This window comes from Mixophyes fleayi, chromosome 2 (assembly GCF_038048845.1).
Source record: "Mixophyes fleayi isolate aMixFle1 chromosome 2, aMixFle1.hap1, whole genome shotgun sequence".
NCBI classification, from domain to species: Eukaryota; Metazoa; Chordata; class Amphibia; order Anura; family Limnodynastidae; genus Mixophyes; species Mixophyes fleayi.
The window spans coordinates 74,691,769-74,711,284 of record NC_134403.1 but is presented as its reverse complement, the minus strand read 5'-3'; the positions used below and the strand labels follow the sequence as shown (position 1 = coordinate 74,711,284).

At 38.2% G+C, this 19,516-nt stretch overlaps 1 protein-coding gene across 1 annotated transcript in view; it reads left to right on the top strand.

Annotated features, from left to right (window-relative positions):
* TMPRSS12 (transmembrane serine protease 12) overlaps nt 1–19,516 on the top strand; it is a 43,563-nt gene that overhangs the window by 16,700 nt on the left and 7,347 nt on the right. The window contains exons 2-4 of the mRNA XM_075199291.1: nt 440–635; nt 13,464–13,729; nt 16,123–16,265. Coding sequence (XP_075055392.1) covers nt 440–635; nt 13,464–13,729; nt 16,123–16,265 — 605 coding nt within the window. The remainder of the gene's footprint in view (nt 1–439; nt 636–13,463; nt 13,730–16,122; nt 16,266–19,516) is intronic.

Sequence of the window (19,516 nt, the reverse complement as noted above, 5' to 3'; positions counted from 1 at the left end):
AATGTTAAGCCTAAAATTGTGACATTGGGACCTCATTCACATTTAAATAATGTGACTTTTATTTTTCTGCTTCATAGTTCAATTATTTTAATATGTCTGTCTTGGTTGTTTGATGATGATTGTTGCTATATTATTTTATTCATTTTACTAAAAGTTTATATTTTGGTTCTTTATAAGTGGTTTCTGACAATTTGTATTATACATACATGTATTTGTAAGAGTGCTGGGGTTTTAACTGGTAGCATAATTTAACTGGTGGCGGATGAGAAACCTATCAACTAGCTGCTATCCTAGTATTTTGGTTGTTTTAATTCGCTTAAAATGTCTTTCTTGTTCTTTCTTATATTTTATGTCATAGTTGCCCTTAGTAATTTGTTATCATGGTATAAATATTATAGTCTGCTCATACTCATGTGGTATTTCCTTTCCCATTTTTCAGTTTGTGGTCAACGTCCACTCATAGATACACTTGGATCCCGTATTATAGGTGGTCATGAATCACTTCCAGGAGCATGGCCATGGCAGGTCAGCCTTCAATTTTTCAGTTCAGGATATAGATATACACATTTGTGTGGTGGATCACTTATTCACAACATATGGGTAATTACCGCTGCTCACTGTGTTGTAAAAAGGAGGTATGTATTGTAAAAATATTAACATTATTGATGTTAAACAACAGTAAAAAACTTTGTTTTCTTATGACCCATCTCAGTTATATTAACCAGATGCAGCCAACTATTCTTACACATGGTGATCTGTGTATTGATATGTATTTATTGTATGAACAGCTGTGAAAGAAATCCTTATCTTTGTATATTTGCCACGCTGTTAATTCACTAAATGAAAACCAGTAAGAGTCAGGCACCACAAATAACATAATGAGTGGGTGGGCACACAGTAGGCTTTAAAAATAACATGCATTACATTATAATTAGGAAAGGGATGAAGATCCCCCAATATCACTCTAATTAAAGAGAATTAGCTGTAATTGAATGAAACCTGCTTCTATAAATATTAATAATAATAATAATAATAATAAATAATATTATTATTATTATTATTATTATTAAATATTTGCCACTGTGGACATAAATATACTAAATACACTGCCTGAAACATCTCAAGAGAGATTGTGGAACAAGTCAAGAGCCAAATGCTTCTATAAAGTGAGAATGACCAGAGGCATATTTAATTAGACCTCACACAGTGTTCTCCCCAGAAAAATTTGCTAGCCGGGTGGCATTAAGAAGCAGCCGGGTAGGGGCAGTTGTAATACTTTGCAATAATAATGAAAAATGTTGGAGGTTATTGCTCACACCTGCCAGGACTATTCAGACTGGTGGTCAGTGGTCTAACACTCACTGCTGGCTGTTGTGCCCACATAGTGCCTGTTCTAATAGGAGAAACAATGGTTTATTCTACTATAAATGGACTCTATTGGGCTCCAAGGGGGGTATTTAATTGTTAGCGTTAACGGGGAAAAACGAGCGCTCAAAAAATATTACCGTTTATACGGCAATATTGCGTGAGAAAAGCGTTAATACGGTAGTTTACTCGCGGAATTTCAGCTCGCCGCTCAGGGAGCTGAAATTCCGCGAGTAATTACCGTATTAACGCTAAGATTTTTTGAGCGCTCGTTTTTCCCCGTTAACGCTAACAATTGAATACCCCCCCCAAGAGTCGGGTGGGAAGTAAAAACACCCGGGTGGAGCACCCGGGAAATAGGTGCTGGGGAGAACACTGGATACACATCTGGAGAATATTTAAACTATCATATATTGACCATGCAAATTACAAGACAATTTTCAGTACACATTTCTTTCTTCTTGGTAATTACAGACGTCTCATATAGTTAAAACTTAGCCATCTTGAATATTATGACCTATACTTTTCTACATAGTACTGATGTTATCACATCTACAGAAATCCCTTTAACTCATTTATATTATAAGTAATGTAAATGACTTTAATGTGAATTATGTTTATAAAAATACGTATAGCAGTGATGGGCAACCTGACTCATATCAAAAGCAAAAGAGAGATGGGATTAGCCACGTTATTGGAGTAGATAGAAGGGGATGGCAGGATCAAGAATGTCTCAGGAGGCACTTTGATTACAGAATAAACTTAGCTATTGGCTATTAGTCATGTGCAGCCACGTTATTGGAGGAAAGTGAAAGGGGAGAGGCAGGTAAACCATTTTATTGGCAGAGGGAAGGGGAATACAAGGTCAGCCATGTTATAGGAAGAGCAGGAAGGGGGTGGAAGGGTCATCTATGTTATATGTGGAGAGGGAAGGGAGAGGCAGTGTCATCCATTTTATTTGAGGTGAGGGAAGGGGCGGCAAGGTCCAGCACTTTTCTGGAGTCACTTTGCTATACAAAATATACTTAGAAAAGTGCCTGCAGTGAAATGCCTGGCCTGTCTGCACTTTTACATTTAAAAGGAGACCTAAAGCAGAGAATCTGCAGAGAAATGGCAAGCACCTCCGTTCTCTTGGGATCCTATGTCTTCTGTAAAAAGTGAAAAAAAAACTTTACTGAAACTGTTGTTTTAACTGTATTCATTCTATGAAACAAAAATGACAACTACTAACTGTTTATTAATTTATGGTTGCTTTAATAGGTTGCAATAACTGATAACCACAAATTAATAGTAAAATTAAAATTTGCATTTTGAGAGGGGAAAAGGTATGTTGAAAGAAGAAAATGTAAACATATCTGTCAGAGATGTTGATAGCAAAGAGTAATACCTATACAACATGTGATTACATGCCAAGTTCCTTTTCTAAGGTTCTGGCTGTATATTGATGGCTCATTCATACATGGTAGCTCCACTTTACTTTATACGTCACTGATAACTTTTTTTCTCTGAAAAAGAAGAGGAAATTTCTGGCGCACAGATTGGGGAATAACCCTCTAATGCTTTTATCCTAAGAGAATTCTTATCTCACGCAAAGGGGTGCTACCAATAACATATTCAATATAATTCAAAGAAAAAAGAGGCTAGAAGTTGTTTTAAAAAATTACTTCTAGCCTCTTTTTTCTTTGAACTTCTTTTCTCTGTAAAGAATTGTGACCCAAGACAGTATGTGGCAGTAGAACTATAGCTACATACAATTATCTAGAAAAAATACAATTAAACAATGGATAAGTAAAGGTTATAAGACCAATAAATTCACATAACAATACATAGTTTTTGGTGCTTAGTCATTATCTATGTATTCAAGATTTAGTATGAACCATCACCTTAAATTTTATGTTTTTTATTTTGTATCAGTAATAAATAACATAAGTAACAAATGATTAGCAGTAATTACTTGGTCCACCCAGGTATTATCAACATTCTTTAAAACATAGTATAGTTAAAAGTTATGGAAGCGCTCATGCATAGACCAACTAATAACCAGTGAGAGCAGCTGATGTGGGGCAATCCACCTCCCCTAAAAATCAATTAAGCCTCTGCGGTGTGATTAGTGATTGAGCGCTGTGTATTGTTTCTTTGTATTGATTCAGTAGAACATAAGATCATTGGTCTATAGAAACAGATAGAATGTAACATTCAGTAAGAAACTTTTTTTTTTTTTTTTTTTTTAAATATACCAATGTAATGAAAACACAGGCATAGACATAATGCATATATAGATATATATATTCAGGTAAAATAAGTATTGAACACATCAACATTCATCTCAGTAATTATATATTTAATGTGGCTATTGTAATGAAATTGACCGTATTTTTCGCTCCATAAGACGCACCTGACTATAAGACGCACCTAGTTTTTAGAGGAGGAAAACATACACTGGCCCCTTCACTCACACAAAATACACTGGCCCCCACTCTCACTCACCAACATACACACACTATATTTTGCAGATGTATATGTCTACAAAATAGCTTGCACATGGCAATATACATTTCTCATCTCTCCCTCCTCTGTATATTCATTGCTCTTCTCTCCCTCCTCTGTATACTCATTGCTCTCCTCTCCCTCCTCTGTATATTCATTGCTCTTCTCTCCCTCCTCTGTATATTCATTGCTCTTCTCTCCCTCCTCTGTATATTCATTGCTCTTCTCTCTCTCTCCTACTCCAGCGCACACACACACAATATTGATAACTTACCTTATTCCCTCTGCGCGCGATGTCTTCAGCACTTTGGATCTTCCTGATCGTCCGTCCCTCCGCCTATCTGTGAGGACCTAGCTATCACATGGGACGTGCACCACATGACAGGTGCCGTCCCATGTGATAGCTAGGTCCTCACAGATAGGCGGAGGGACGGACGAACAGGAGGATCTGCAGCCTGGCCGGGACCCGCTTCTCCACGCTGGAAATGTAAGTTTTTTTCTTTCTTGCTTGCAGTATTCGCTCCATAAGACGCACACACTTTTCCCCCCACTTTTTTTGGGGGAAAAAGTGCGTCTTATGGAGCGAAAAATACGGTACGCCAAATGTCAGCAACCACCCTTGCAATTCACACCATAGATGTCCATAATTTAAGTTTTGTGTAATAATGTGAAATGACACAGGGAAAAAGTATTGAAAATGCTATTTAATGCTTTGTACAAAAGACTTTGTTGGTAATGACCGCTTAAAGACACCTCCTGTATGGAGAAACTAGTTGCATGCATTGCTCAGGTGTGATTTTGCCCCATTTTGCAACACAAATGGTCTTCAAATCTTGATTGCTCCGTGGGCTTCTTCTATGAACTCTGATCTTTAGTTCTTTCCATAGATTTTCAATTAGATTCAAGTCAGGTGATTTGCTGGGCCATTCTAGCAGCTTCATTTTCTTTCTCTGAAACCAATTTAGAGTGTCCTTGGCTGTGTGTTTGGGATTATTGTCTTGCTGAAATGTCCACCCTCGTTTCATCTTCAGCATCCGGGTAGATGGCAGCAGATTTTTATCAAGAATGTATCTGTACATTTTTCCATTCATCCTTCCTTCAATTATATGCAGTATGCCAGTACCATGTGCAGAAAAACAGCCCCACGCCATGATGTTCCCACTCCCAAATTTCACTGTTGGTATGCTTCAACGTGTTTTTTCTTGAGCAAAGGAGTCTTGCGTGGTGAGCGTGCATACAGGCCTTGGTGGTTGAGTGCATTACTTATTTTTTCTTTGAATCAATTGTACCTGCTAATTCCAGGTCTTTTTGAAGCTCTTCAGAAGTGGCCCTTGGTTCTTGGACAACTCTTCTGATAATTTTTTTCACTCCTCTGTCAGAAAGCTTGCAAGGTGCACCTGGTAGTGGCCAGTTTATGGTGAAATTATGTTCTTTGCACATCCAGATTATGGCCCCAACAGTGCTCACTGGAACATTCAGCAGTTTAGAGAACCTTCTGTAACCAATGCCATCAGTATGTTTTGCAACAATAAGGTAGAGAAGGTCTTGAAAGAGCTCTTTGCTTTTACGCATCATGATATGTTTCTTGTGTGACACCTTTGTAATGAGACATTTTTCTAAAGGTCATCAGTTGTGGCTGCACCAGCTGGAAGGATTGCATTCTAATTACTGATAGATTTTAGCTGGTGTCTTGACTTTCCATGCCTTTTTGCACCTCCCCTTTCTTCATGTGTTCAATACTTTTTTTCCTGTGTCATCACATTATTACACAAAACTTAAATTATGGGGGAATTGCCTCGACGCCATCGTGGCTAGTTGCATTTTTCACAAGCTCTGTGCACTACTCTACCCTAAGTGCTATTTCCAGATCTCTCACAGCCGGCTTTGTTTATAGATCATTGGGGATAGTGACTGTGATCTGCGGGACCCGTGCCCAGCCCAGTTCTAGCCCGAACATAAAGCGCTAATTGGCACTTCAGGTCTCGGACCCATTTTATCGCCAATCCCCGGGGCCGACGCTACTTCAGTGGGACTTGGAGGTGAGGGATTGAGCAGTGAAGGGAGGGTACCAGATCCTGTACTTACCTGGATTGCAGCACACTGGTGGCTTGTGCCCTCCCTGGTAACACCTCTCCCCCTGCGGGAGCTGAAGTTCTCTCCCGCCCTACCGCCGACAGAAAGAACTCGGGCGCCATTTTGTTTGTCTCCGTGGGACAGTGATCCCTGCAGCACAAGGTGAGGGGGTAGCAACCAGGCAATCCTGAAGCAGCGGTCCTGAACATCTTGCTGGAGCTCGCAGATCACTGTTTGGGGGTGCTGTGCTATCAGCACTGGAGTGCCGTTGGTTACTGGAGGGGCTCTGGATGCCTGTTTCTACTGTGAGCTGTGAGATCATTTAATAATATCATATCTGTATAATCCTCTGGCATGGACTGCCTTGTTTTGTAATCACAACTTCATGCTCTTGGAACTTCATATTTCTCTCCCATTTTAAACAACTTCTATGCCATCTTGTGGTTGTCTGAGAAATCGCATACAGAAAATATTTCTCTTACTCTCTCATCAACACATAGTGCTGCGTATAATGTGTAGTGATGATGTTCTTAACCTAGTGTGAATGGCGACCTAGGCAACTATGACGAGAAGTGGCCAGCGAAGATCACCAAGCTTGCAGTACCTTTCAGTATCACTCTGAGTTCTTATCATAACCTAACTTGGTGAGCACCCCGATTTGTAGATGGGCAAAGATAGGAGAGGTTCTTCCAAAAAAAGGATCAACAAGCCTTTCTAGCTCTTCTCAGCGTTCTGATATACGGCAATTCTTGAAATCTCCCAGCTCCTCGACAATGTCTGAAAATCAGCAATCATCTTCTCCGGCAGCGTCAGTTAACTCTAGCTCACCATCCCTAAATGCTGGTCAGCTTTCTAATCTTCCAACAGGTTCTCATGATACTAGTGAGATTCTACAGCTGCTCAAATATCTACCCACTAAGCAAGAATTACTGACCACGGCGGACTTTGAGAAATTGGAAATTAAGCTACAAGATATTGTGCGTAAAGAAGTGGCAAACATTCAGGCTGATCTCTCCCGCATCACCCTTAAGACTATCGGTTCTGGAAGGAAGCAGGGAGGAAGCAGTTGAGAACCATAATAGTCTTCAAGATGTGGTTTCTCGCCAAGCCACAGAGTTGAAGCTGCTACAAACAAGGATGGATGATCTTGATAACAGGGGGCCGCAGGAACAACTTAAGGATATGTGGCATTCCAGAGGATATCCCGACTTAAGGTCTAGTTGATGTACTGACTAAAATCTTCAATGAGATTCTAGAACAAGATCCATATGAGGTTATTATGTTCGATAGAGCTCATAGAGCCCTTCGTCCGAGAGGGGTAGCATCAGAAAGAAATATGCAGACTTCACTACTTTACCCAGAAGGAGGAGATTTTAAACAAAGTCAGACATTTGGAGAAGGTGGAATTCGATGGGAGCATTATACAAATTTTCCAAGATTTATCGTGGTACACTTTGCAAATACGCAGGATACTAAGACCTCTTACATCTGAGCTACATAAGAGCAATATCCGATATCTATATATTCTATATGTTAATGACACTCTTCTTGAGAAACAAACAAATACTGCTTCCTATTTAGCTGATATTGGGTTTCCCACTCTCTCAGATCCAGAGAAGGCTATGTTTGATGCCCCTTTTACCTTTTTGGAATTAGTGGAGGCCATCAAATCCACGCCATCTGGAAAAAGCCCAGGTCTGGACGGATTCACTATTACATATTACAAAACTTTTAAAGATATCCTAGTTCCTCTAATGCTTCAGGCCTTTAACACGGTCTCTGAAAAGGTAAAAGTTACGACTCATGATTTAGAAGCCCATATCTCGGTTATTCCTAAAGATGGGAAAGACCCGTCCAGATGTCCAAGTTATAGACCAATCTCGCTCCTTAATGTAAATGTCAAGCTTTATGCTAAACTCATTGCCAATAGGTTGAAATCCATATTACCAAGAATCATTCATTCCGATCAAGTAGGTTTTGTGCCTGGCCGTGAGGCTAGGGACAACACCACCAAAGTTCTTGATCGAATTCACTTGGCATCCAATTCCTCCACCCAGTCTCTGCTGCTGTCAACTGATGCTGAAAAAGCATTTGACAGAATAGACTGGACTTTTTTAAGAGGTGTTCTTACCCATATGGGCCTAGGTCAAACGAGTCTCCACAGAATACTTGCGCTTTATCACCAACCCACGGCTAGAATAAAGATAAATGGTGATCTCTCTAACCCTCTTATTATATCCAACGGCACGAGACAAGGCTGCCCTTTATTATCACTCGTTTTTGTTCTATGCATGGAAGCACTGGCAAGGGCAATCAGATTAAACCCTGATATTTCCGGAATCTGATTGGGTAACTGATTGTTAGCAATTATTACTAACCCAGTAATCTCAGTTCCTAATCTGGTTTTAGAGTTCCATAGATTTGGAGTTTTATCTAACTTTAAGATTAACTATTAAAAATCTGTTTCACTTAATCTTACTACTACCCCAGAGGTAGTTGAAGGACTTCAAAGTGTGTTTGCTTTTACTTGGCCCCCGAACCACATTAAGTATTTGGGAGTAAACATCACCAAAGACCCTTCCCAACTACTTGAGGTTAATTTTCAACCCATATATAATGGACTTCGAAAAGATCTGAGAGAGTGGCAGGGGAAGAAGTTTTCATGGATAGGTAGAATTAATATTGTCAAGATGAACATTCTTCCACGTGTCTTGTACCTTTTGCAGACCCTGCCGATACACATACCACACAAATGGTTCTCAAATCTGAACTGTTTAATCAAGAATTTTGTGAGGGGGGGGGGGGGTGGAAACCCCGCTTTAAGCACGATATTTTATTCAGGCGGAAACAACTTGACGGGCTCCCTAATTTTGAGACTTATTACGATGCTCTTATGCTCAGTAGAATACTTGATTGGGCAAGAGCCAAAGCAGACAAACAATGGGTCTCAATAGAGGAATGGTCTCTCAGACACTGTTCGAGCACCTGTCCCTGGTGTGTCCGTTTGGTGTGCATACCTTTGAGTATCTACATGCCAAATGGAGCCTGCCTAATTCTGAATTTTGGCATTACTTGCAACTTAAACACTTTTTAAGCACCAAAAAGGTGCGCTTGGGTGTTAATAGGGAATTTACATCATTTGAAACTATGTGCATCTCCCCTTCAAGTCCTACGCATATCCTTTCCGGGATCTATATAATCCTGGTAGAGAACCGTTTCTCCTCTATGCTAAGATTTACGAAAGATTGGGAAAAAGACTTGGGGAACCAGATACAAGAGAGACATTGGAATAATATCTTTCAGGCTACCATGGCTAGCTCTCTTAGGGCTAGATTTACTAAGCTGCGGGTTTGAAAAAGTGGGGATGTTGCCTATAGCAACCAATCAGATTCTAGTTTTCATTTATTTAGTACCTTCTACAAAATGATAGCTAGAATCTGATTGGTTGCTATAGGCAACATCCCCACTTTTTCAAACCCGCAGCTTAGTAAATCTAGCCCTTAGTGTAACATTGTTTGAGACACAGTATAAGGCCCTCTCCATTTGGTACCGTTGTCATAATGTCCTTGTTAAAATGTACCCTGGGACCTCTAATTTATGTTGGAGATGTGGCTCGGGTTTTGGGACACCGTTGCATATCTGGTGGGAGTGTCCATCCTTGAGCCCCTTCTGGGAAGGTGTCATTGCAATCTCAAAAGAAATCTTGAAAGCTGAAGTTCAAGATGACCCGGGTTTTTGGTTATTAAACCAGACAAAGACTCCAATATCACTATACAAAAAATCCTTGCTAAAAAACTTAAATAGTGCTGCAAAAGCAGTAATCCCCGTTCACTGGAGATCCTCTTCTCCTCCAACCCTGAAAGAGTGGCTCATTCGCATCGAATCTTATAGATATATGGATGACCTGATTCTTAGTTCATCCGATAAGTTTAATGACTATTGTACTATATGACTTGATTGGTTAGAATTTCAAGGGGGGTATTCAATTGTTAGCGTTAACGGGGAAAAACGAGCGCTCAAAAAATCTTAGCGTTAATACGGTAATTACTTGCGGAATTTCAGCTCGCCGCTCCCTGAGTGCGAGCTGAAATTCCGCGAGTAAACTACCGTATTAACGCTTTTCTCGCGCAATATTACCGTATAAACGGTAATATTTTTGAGCGCTCGTTTTTCCCCGTTAACGCTAACAATTGAATACCCCCCCAAGAGTCAGGAAAATATGCTGCCTTGAATGTTAACTAGTTTTCATCTATGACTGGATCTTTGCTCTTAGGTCCCTTCCCCTCCCCCCCCCTCCTTTCCCTCTCTTCCTTTCCCTTCCATCCTGGGTTTTTGTTTTTTTTAAATCAATTTTCTTATGTAATACTAACGTTTAACTTACAAGGGCATTTACTCATGCAAATGCGAGACTTTGTAATTTTGGTAGTCTCATACTTGACAACATAACTTTACTACTGGCTATATCTAATGTGGTTTTGATTTCCATGCACTTTGGTAAATGTCATCTTATATGATTGCCCTTGGTCTTTACGACTTTACGATTGTACTCTCTGAAACTATTCAATAAAAAGTTATTGTATATAAAAAAAAAAAGTTAAATTATGGAAAACTGTGGTTTGATTTCTTTGCATGTGTGGATTGCAAGGGTTGTTTCTGACATTTCAATTAATTACAATAGATATATATATATATATATATATATATATATATATATATATATATATATATATATTTTATGACTCCTGTGGGAGTCTGCATGCTCACACACAGATCACAGGTGGAGCACCTGGGTGCGATTTAGCTAGTTAGTGCTGGGGAGAAAGCTTAAATAGCTGGAACTGTCTTGTGGGCGGTGCGACCGACGCCAGCCAGTGGCCGGTGACTAGTGAAGGGACTGTGTCTAGCTAGCAGCAGGGTCGCATGGAACTGTAAATATTTTGGTTTGTTTGTGTGAATTGCTGGAACTATAAGAGTTGCTGTTTTCTACCATCCTGACATTCCTAAATAAAGTACAGCAAAGTGGTTCAGCATAACTGTGTCAGCGCCGTTTGTTTGGCGTGCTTTTCACTTATAAGAGAATATAAGAAAAAAAAGGGCGGAATTACTAGAATACTTTGATGACCCTAGGAAGTTTGGTATCTTTCATTTATTTGATCACAAACTTACAAAATTTGAAATGAAACTACTCAGTCGAGGATTATCTTTTGCTCCCACAAATAAATCAAATGATTTTCTACTTTTCATTGATTTGAATAAATATATAAGCAGACTAAAGTTGAAATGTCATTTTAAAAAAAATCAAAATGTAGTTGGAGATAATGAACCTAAATGATCTAAATCAGATTTGAAGTTATCCTCAAAAGTTTTTTTCCCATAGAATCTAAGGTGGTAATCTTGAGGTTTTTTAGCAACTTGTTTAGAAAGATATTTGTAATGAGAGAACTGATATTAAATATAAGAAGAATATTTGAATACATGAGAAACAAGCTCTTGATTCTCTTATGAAGAGAAGATTGTTGTTCAGCAAGCTGATAAGGGGGGGAGATATGATTATGTTCTGGTGGCTTAAAGATTATTGAGTGATAAAGAATATTATAAAGTCTTAGAAGGAGACCCAACTACATCCTTTGTCTTTGATTTAAAAATTATTTTGCAAAAGGTTCTATAGGATAGTATTCTTAATCAAGATGAATATTTATATCTATTACTAGAATCCCAGACTATTCCGATGTTTTTGATTATCTCCCCAAGGTGCATAAATGTTTAAAAAAGCATCCTGGTACACCTATAATAGCAGGGATTGATTCCCTTACATCATGAGCTTTACAATATTTTGAAATTTTTCTCAAAAAATATGTTGTAGATTTATCTGCTTTTCTGAAGGACACACATTCCTCGCTACAGTTATTAGAAATAGTTGAATGAAAAGAAGGATATAAATGGTTTACTATAGACGTACAGGCACTATATACCTCTATAAATCATGACAAAGGACTAGATTTTGTTAGATATTTTTTAGAATTGGATAGTGTTTTAGAAGATAGTCATAAATTATTTATTTATAACCTGGTTATTTTTATACTCTCACATAATTATTTTATATTTTTATATATATATTCACCTCCAAAACTGTGGGATGGCAATGGGTACTATTTTTGCACCGTCCTTTGGTAATTTATGTATGAGCAAATGGGAAGCAGATAATATTTTTTATCAGTAATCCCTTTTTAGAGCATATTACTTTATTTCATATATTCATTGACCATATTTTAACTATTTGAAATGGGTCCACGGATAGTTTAAAAAATGTCATTAATTATATAATAGATAACCAGTATAACCTCAAACTTACTTTCAATATGGAGGAGACAAGTGTTGCATTTTTAGGGGGGTATTCAATTGTTGCCGTTAACGCTCTCAAACGAGCGCTCTAAAAATATTAGCGTTAATACGGTAATTACTCGCTAAATTTCATCTCGCTGAAATTCAGCGAGTAAACTACCGTATTAACGGTATTTACGCGCATATTACCGTATAAACTGTAATATTTTTCGAGCGCTCGTTTTTTTTTGTTTTAGCGCGTTAAAAGCAACAATTGAATACCCCCCTTAGATTTGATTTTGGAAATTAAGGAAGGTGAAATTGAGACAAAGACATTTATTAAAAATGTGGATATTAATAGTTATTTACATTACAGTAGAAATCATTTAACCAAATGAAAAGATAACATTCCCATTTCACAATTTAGCAGGATAAAACGCAATTGCTCAAATGCTGATACATGTATTGAGCAACTTAAAGTTTACGCTGATAGATTTAGGGAGAGAAAGTACCCTGAACCTATTATATCTGGAACTCTGAAGAAAACTAATGAATTGAAGAGATCTCCTGATTTATAAGACAAAGGATAGTAAGAGGAATATGATTCAATTCATTACTGAGTATAGTGGAGATGAGAGAAGGACTAAACATTGGAACATCATTCATTTGGATCCCATTGTAGGCCCTGTAGTCTCAGAGAGACCAGATATTATTTTTAAAAGGGCAAGAAATCTGAAAGATCTATTGACTCCAAGTAATTTACCACTTATTTACCATCCAGCCCAGCTTGCTCCTGCTATTAGGGTATGTTGGCACTTGGGGAATCACAGGCCCACTGGGACCTGTAGTGTAGTGTAGTGTAAAAATTATTTCTACACACAACTGTGTCAACCTTTTGACTGTAGACATTTTCACTGACAATTATATTTTCAACTATATCCTGGATTTCACAGTGTTGGGCTCCAAAAGTTTTGAAAAGGAGAAGTTTTGAGCCTTATCTGATTGGTTATGAGACACCCATTCTGCCTGGTATGCATAAAACCGCATTAAGTCTGTTGTTTTCCCCTCCCTCTTCTTTGCATTAAATGCCACTGGTATTAGAAAGGGTCTGCAAACAAAGTAGAGGGATACATTGAGAAATTGTAAATCTTAAATAATAATTTCAGATGACATGCATATGAAGATTTCAATGTTTTCTCTCTCTGTCCCTCTATCAGAAATCCTAGGTACTGGAGAGCAGTTTTTGGAATAAATAGTATCTTACATGCAGCCAAAACAAGGAGAATATCAGGAATTAGACAAATCAGTGTTCATGCAAATTTTGATGTTACGACAATGGATAATGATGTTGCATTATTGGAATTATCAAGTTCAATATCATATACTGATTATATCCAACCAGTCTGTTTAGCTACAAGGGCGCTACCTGTAGACCCATTGACGCAATGCTTTATAACTGGCTGGGGCACAACTACACCAGGAGGTAATCTTTTATGGTTTTATGTATAAAATGTAAAGGAAAATATTCATTACAGGTTCAAATTTAGATATGAGGTTGAATGTGGTTCTTCAATATTCTGCTTGATTAAGATATGATTCAAAGTAAAAACATATTATTAAAATAAAACTCTCTCACTAAATAATCATGATTATACGGATCTTCTATTGTAGCTAGGGTAAATAATGATGAAATATCTCCAAGAAGCTAGGGGAAACATATTGTTGCCCTGCCATAAACTCATTTGATGGCGTATGTGACACATTTGTGCAATAATGTAGATAAGAGGGCATAAGGCTAAATCAACAGCATTTGTCCAGGTGATTGTGGTGGTGGTGGGGGTCAAATGAAAATTACCAAGTAAACAATAAAAACTGGATGGCCATTTTATTGAGTACACCTCATGTGACCATGTAATTGACTTTCCAATCACCATTCTATGTGCAGACAATTCTGTTTGAAGCAGGAATGCAAGTACCATTAAATAATATATGTTCAGTTCAGAGAATCGATTATTTAGTGTCTATGAATGCAACATGGTGATGGGCAGCAGATATGATTATCATCCACCATGCAGATAAAATAAGAAGACTTGGGCTTTTCAAACAGACTGTTGATGAAAGAGGATGAATGTAAAAACAGTCAGTCAATTAAAACCAGTACAACAGTTGTGTCAAAGAGTTATATCAAAATGCAACTCATTGCTACTGACAAGCAGACAATTTCAGGAGTGGAAGTTGTTACCAATGAAAAATGCTGCAATTACTATGGACTAAGGAACTCAAACACTGAATGATGGATTAACATGTCTGATTAATCCTCGCTCCTGTTGTTTCTAGTTTACTAGAGGATCAGGGTAACCTGAAAATTGGGACAGCTGTGAGGGTGTGCCATTCTGAGTAGTATATGTGAGCGTAGAGTAAGCTCTAATAAGGAGTTGTGAGAGAGTGATTGGACTTGGTAGTGTATGTGGAGTGGTGAGTGAGAAAGATGAGTCTTGTCACAGCATTTAAGATGGATTGAAGTGGGGATAGATGAATGAGAGGAATGCCAGATAGACGGAGATTGCTGTAGTTGAGGCGGGAGATGAGAATGGACAAGAGTTTTGGTTGCACCTTGGGTAAGAAAAGGGTGTTTTCTAGTAATATTTTGAAGGTGTAGGTGACCAGCATGGAAGAGAGATGAGATGTGAGAAATAATGCAGAGGGTGGAGTCAAGTGTGACACCAAGGCAATCACTTTGAAGACTGAGGAAATTGTAGTGTTGCTGGCAGTGAAGGAGATTTGAGGGGATGTAATGAATCTAGAAAGAGTTAACCTTATAATCTCTGCTCTGGACATATTAAGCTTTAGGTAGTGTTGGCACATCCATATGAAAATAGCAGAGAGACTGTCGATTACATGGGATAGTACAGAAGGGGATAGGTCAGAGAAGGTAGATTTGGTAGTCAGCCAAAGAGGTCGACTGGAGGTCAAATGAGCAAATTAGCTCACCAGGCGAAAAGTGTACAGTGAGAAAAGCAGAGGGCAGGGACCCCAAGAGATAGTGGAGTGGAGGTCATGTGCCCGAGGTAAAAACACTGAGGAAGCGGTTTGATAGGTAGGAAGTGAACCAGTAAAGGATAGTGTCACAAAGGCCAATGAAGTGAAGTTTGTGTAGCAGAAAGCAACATAGAGGTCCAGGAGGATGAGTATGGAGAAGTGACCTTTACACTTTACTATAAGTATATCATTAATCACTTTTATGAGGGCCGTCTCACTGGAATGATGGGGACATAAACCTGAGTGCCAAGAGTCGAGGAGGGTGTGACAGAAGAAAAAGTGAGATAGATAACTCCCTCAAGTAATTTGTAGGAAAAGGAGAAGAAAGTAATAGGGAGGTAGTTAGACAGAGAAGCTAGGTTGAGAGGTGGTTTCTTTAGGATTGGTGAGATGAATGCACATTTAAAAGAGGATGGAGATATGGCAATGGAGAGAGACAGGTTAAAGATGAGCTAGATAAGGGTATGCAGTGCAATAGAGAGAGGAGAAGTTGGGAGAGAGTAGGGTTGAGGGGGCTGGTTGTAGATTGAGATGTTTAAACAAATTCAAATTAGCCTGTAATCAGACAGACATTGCTCCTTGTTAGAAATAGAATTATGGCTTTGTAAGATTTACTGGTATGAGTGCAATTGGTAATATATATAAATAGTGACACCAATTTTTAGGGGGATTGTGCCCCTGTTCTAAGCTACCCACTGTGTTGTGATTGTTTCTCATTGTCAGTTGGTGGTCCCAAGGTAAATGGCTCTTTAATTACAAGAGCGGAGCATTCATTATCAAGGCTGTTTTAATAAAGTGGAATAATGTTGTTTTCCATTTTGTGTAACTTTATTTCAGGTGAAATATCAGTTATTTTGCAGGAAGCACAAATATATGTCATTCCCACTTCAATTTGCAACAGTCCTGGATGGTACAATGGTATTATTACTGGAAACATGCTTTGTGCTGGATATGAGAGTGGAGGAATTGACACATGCCAGGTAAAAAGAATGCTATGGTATAAAATAATAATAATAGATCTTTATGATAAATGTGAGAAAAACATTACAAAAATATGCAATGAATTAAACAACAAACAGTTTAGAATTTTATAATTTTCAAAGGTTATACATAGAAAGATAACTTTACAGTGGGAGAAGAAAAACACAGTATTGATCTATAAGGTGGGGTGATGGAAAGAAGGGTATAAGGCTGGGTACTACAGAAATTTCTCCAAATTCGATATAGTTAATAATTTTACCAATGAATGAAAGTCTCGATCAGCATGCCATTCATGTGTACACACTATATACGTTTTACACAATTTACCCTCAGATCTGTGCTTTTCATCTGTCATAATCACTGTCTGAAAAGATCATGACACTCTAAACTCTATTTAGATCTCTCTACACTACTGGTCGTGAGTGCATACCCACTTCAGAGTTTGTCCGACATTGTTCCATCGTTTAAAGAGATTTTTAGTTCATTTATAAACTCAAACGATAAGATTTGCTTTGTAACTATAATTGCGTCCTATCTAACCATAGATTCATAATTGTAAAGATAAAAATGTAACCCTTAGTCATATAAAAAGTTAGAACAACAAATTTTATGATTGTAGAATCTAAGGTCCTGAGAGGTCATTTAATTTGTATAAAAGTTTCAGGTCTTATTAAGGGTCACAACCTTCCCTAAAATAATAGGTTCAGACTAATCTAAATTTGTTTTCTTTATCCTGTATATAATAATCTTTTCCATGCATGTGATGTGCCAGGCAATGTTTTAATTAAGAGCCAAAACAGAAGAAGGGTTTCCAGTTTTTTAGCAATCAGACATGTTGCTGCAGCCAAAAGGTGGGAGGTTAGTAGTTTGGAGTTATTGCTCAGATCATTGGGTGGATAGACTAGAAGAAAAATCCAGGGGTCTTTAGGAACAGGTGCCTGAAGCATTGCATTAAGGTTATTGTGTACTTTTGTCCTAAAAGGGTTTAATTCATAGACAACTCCATCATCTTTCTAAATCATATGCCTGTGGACCCAGTTCTTCTAGCATGCAGAGCTAGCCATCCTTTACTTCTAAGATAACTTTTCTTTGTAAAAGCACCATCTATTATATAGTTTATATGCAGTTTAATCAGGGCAACAATTGAGCTATATACTATTAAAAATCTTACCACCTCCCAGCAATCTTCTTTAAAAGGGTGGACCTTGATGCCTTTTCATAACGTCCTTGAAAAGCATATGATGTATCTATAAAGATGTTGCATATAGAGTATATCGTTCCTTTGCGTGTAGGATTTTAGAAAAATCTGTTCAAAGGATGTTTGGTGACGTAGGGCATCTGATGGAGGAAGCGATAGAAAGTGTCTTATCTTGGAAATACTCAAAAAGCTGAGGCTGCAGTGAGGGGACCATCTGTTTTATGGTGGGAAAGACTGTACAACATATCTATGCTTTGAGATCTGCTCCAAATCTAATCTTAACTCAGAGCCATGGGTTAAGATTGGTAGGATAGAGATGAGGAGGGAAGTCTAGATTATCCTATATATGGGCGATAGGGGAGCTTGGGGATGAAATGGGTCACAGATTTTGTACTGCACATTAAATTGTTGATCGAGATTTTCAAACTGACTTGAAAATCTGCTTCAGTAATAGAACAGTGTCGTTCCAATTCTGCAGTGTGTATGCACTCACGCTGAGGATCTCCATTGAGTCATGACAGATGAAGAGCACAGCTCTGAAAGTAAATTTTGTAAAATGTGTATGGTGTGTACAAATGAATCGGCATGCTGATAGGGACTTGGTTTTTTTTATCAGTCGTTTTTAAATCATTATAGATAACATATCAGGAAACAAATGTTGTATAGTGTACCTAGTCTTATTCACCAGTTCTCTAAGTTTCCTGGTGCTGTATAAGAGATGAAATTTAAGGCACTTTGGATTTTTGAAAGTCTGACCTGTGCGTCAAGCAGGAGAAATTCTATCCAAGTTACAATTTAATATTGTGTTGAAGCCACATGCTACAACAACTTCTGCCTTTCTAACTTGAATTAAAACATCACCATACTTAACAAAGATATATTTAGCTGGTCTTGGTTAGGTGCATAAATAAATATTTACCAATGTACCAGTTTACCTATGAGAATCGGGTATCTGTCTTCCTTATCTTTATGGAGATCTATGAGCTCAAAGGTAATGTATTTATCAAACAATATTTCTACTCCTCGTTTTGTTTCTCTCACATCATATGCAGGGTACATAATTTAGCAGCTTCAGGTGTAAACCGGAGCCCCTTAACATTACATGAAGATAATCTCAGAACCATAGGTATTAGAGAGAGAGGACCTTTGGAATGTCACCACTGAGATTAAGTTTGTGTTAGTTGTGTCTGTAGAGTAGGCAGATTATAGAAAGGAGAGCAGTAAGGCTTGGCTTAGTTTACTACCAAAAAACAGGGGTAGACGGCAAATGCCAGCTGAGGACTTAGAACCCAAAGTGGGCGTGACAATCCTACAAAGGACATCAGATGTAGGTTTGCAAAGAAAAAACTATCCTTTGACGCACCAAGATCGAATAGTTTGTAAGAATGTAATATATTATCAGGACCTGAGAAAGAAGGCCCAGATTGGGAAGGAGTATACAGGCTTCCTTCAATGATTTGGCCATGAGGAATTTATTTTAATGGTTAATCTAATCTATATTTGATATTATTGTATTGTTATTGTATAGAAGTAAACTGTTCACTTTTGTTAGGGTTATAAGGGAGATATTTTCAAATATTTGGAGTGCTCAATTCTCAAATGTAAGAGTTTTTTTTTATAATTTTCTGGATTCTCAAAGGGTAGCTTCTTTTGCCATGCCGTGAAATAGTGTAGCCCTAGCACAACATCTCTTGATAAAGTGCTAAAACTGCTCTTGAAATCCCTTTCAGTGAGCAGTTTAGTAAAAGATGGTCTTGTGGAGTATCTGGGGACAACTGGGAGAAAAGTCTATTAAGATAGGAGTTCAGTGTAGGGAGCTTAATCTTTTCCAGGATCCCAATTCTTGGTCCTTAGTTTTTTTTTTCATCATGCCGTGTCGGCCTGAAGAGTGACAATATCTTGTCCCATTTCTACTGCTTGTTGGTAGAACACATCCTCCTCCATGCTCCCTTCAACTTGGTCCGTTCTTTCAGCTTTAGAGGACAATTGTGTTTTTAGTCTGTGAATGGCCTTTTGGACTTCCACCAGTACTATTGTAAGTATCTCTCTTAT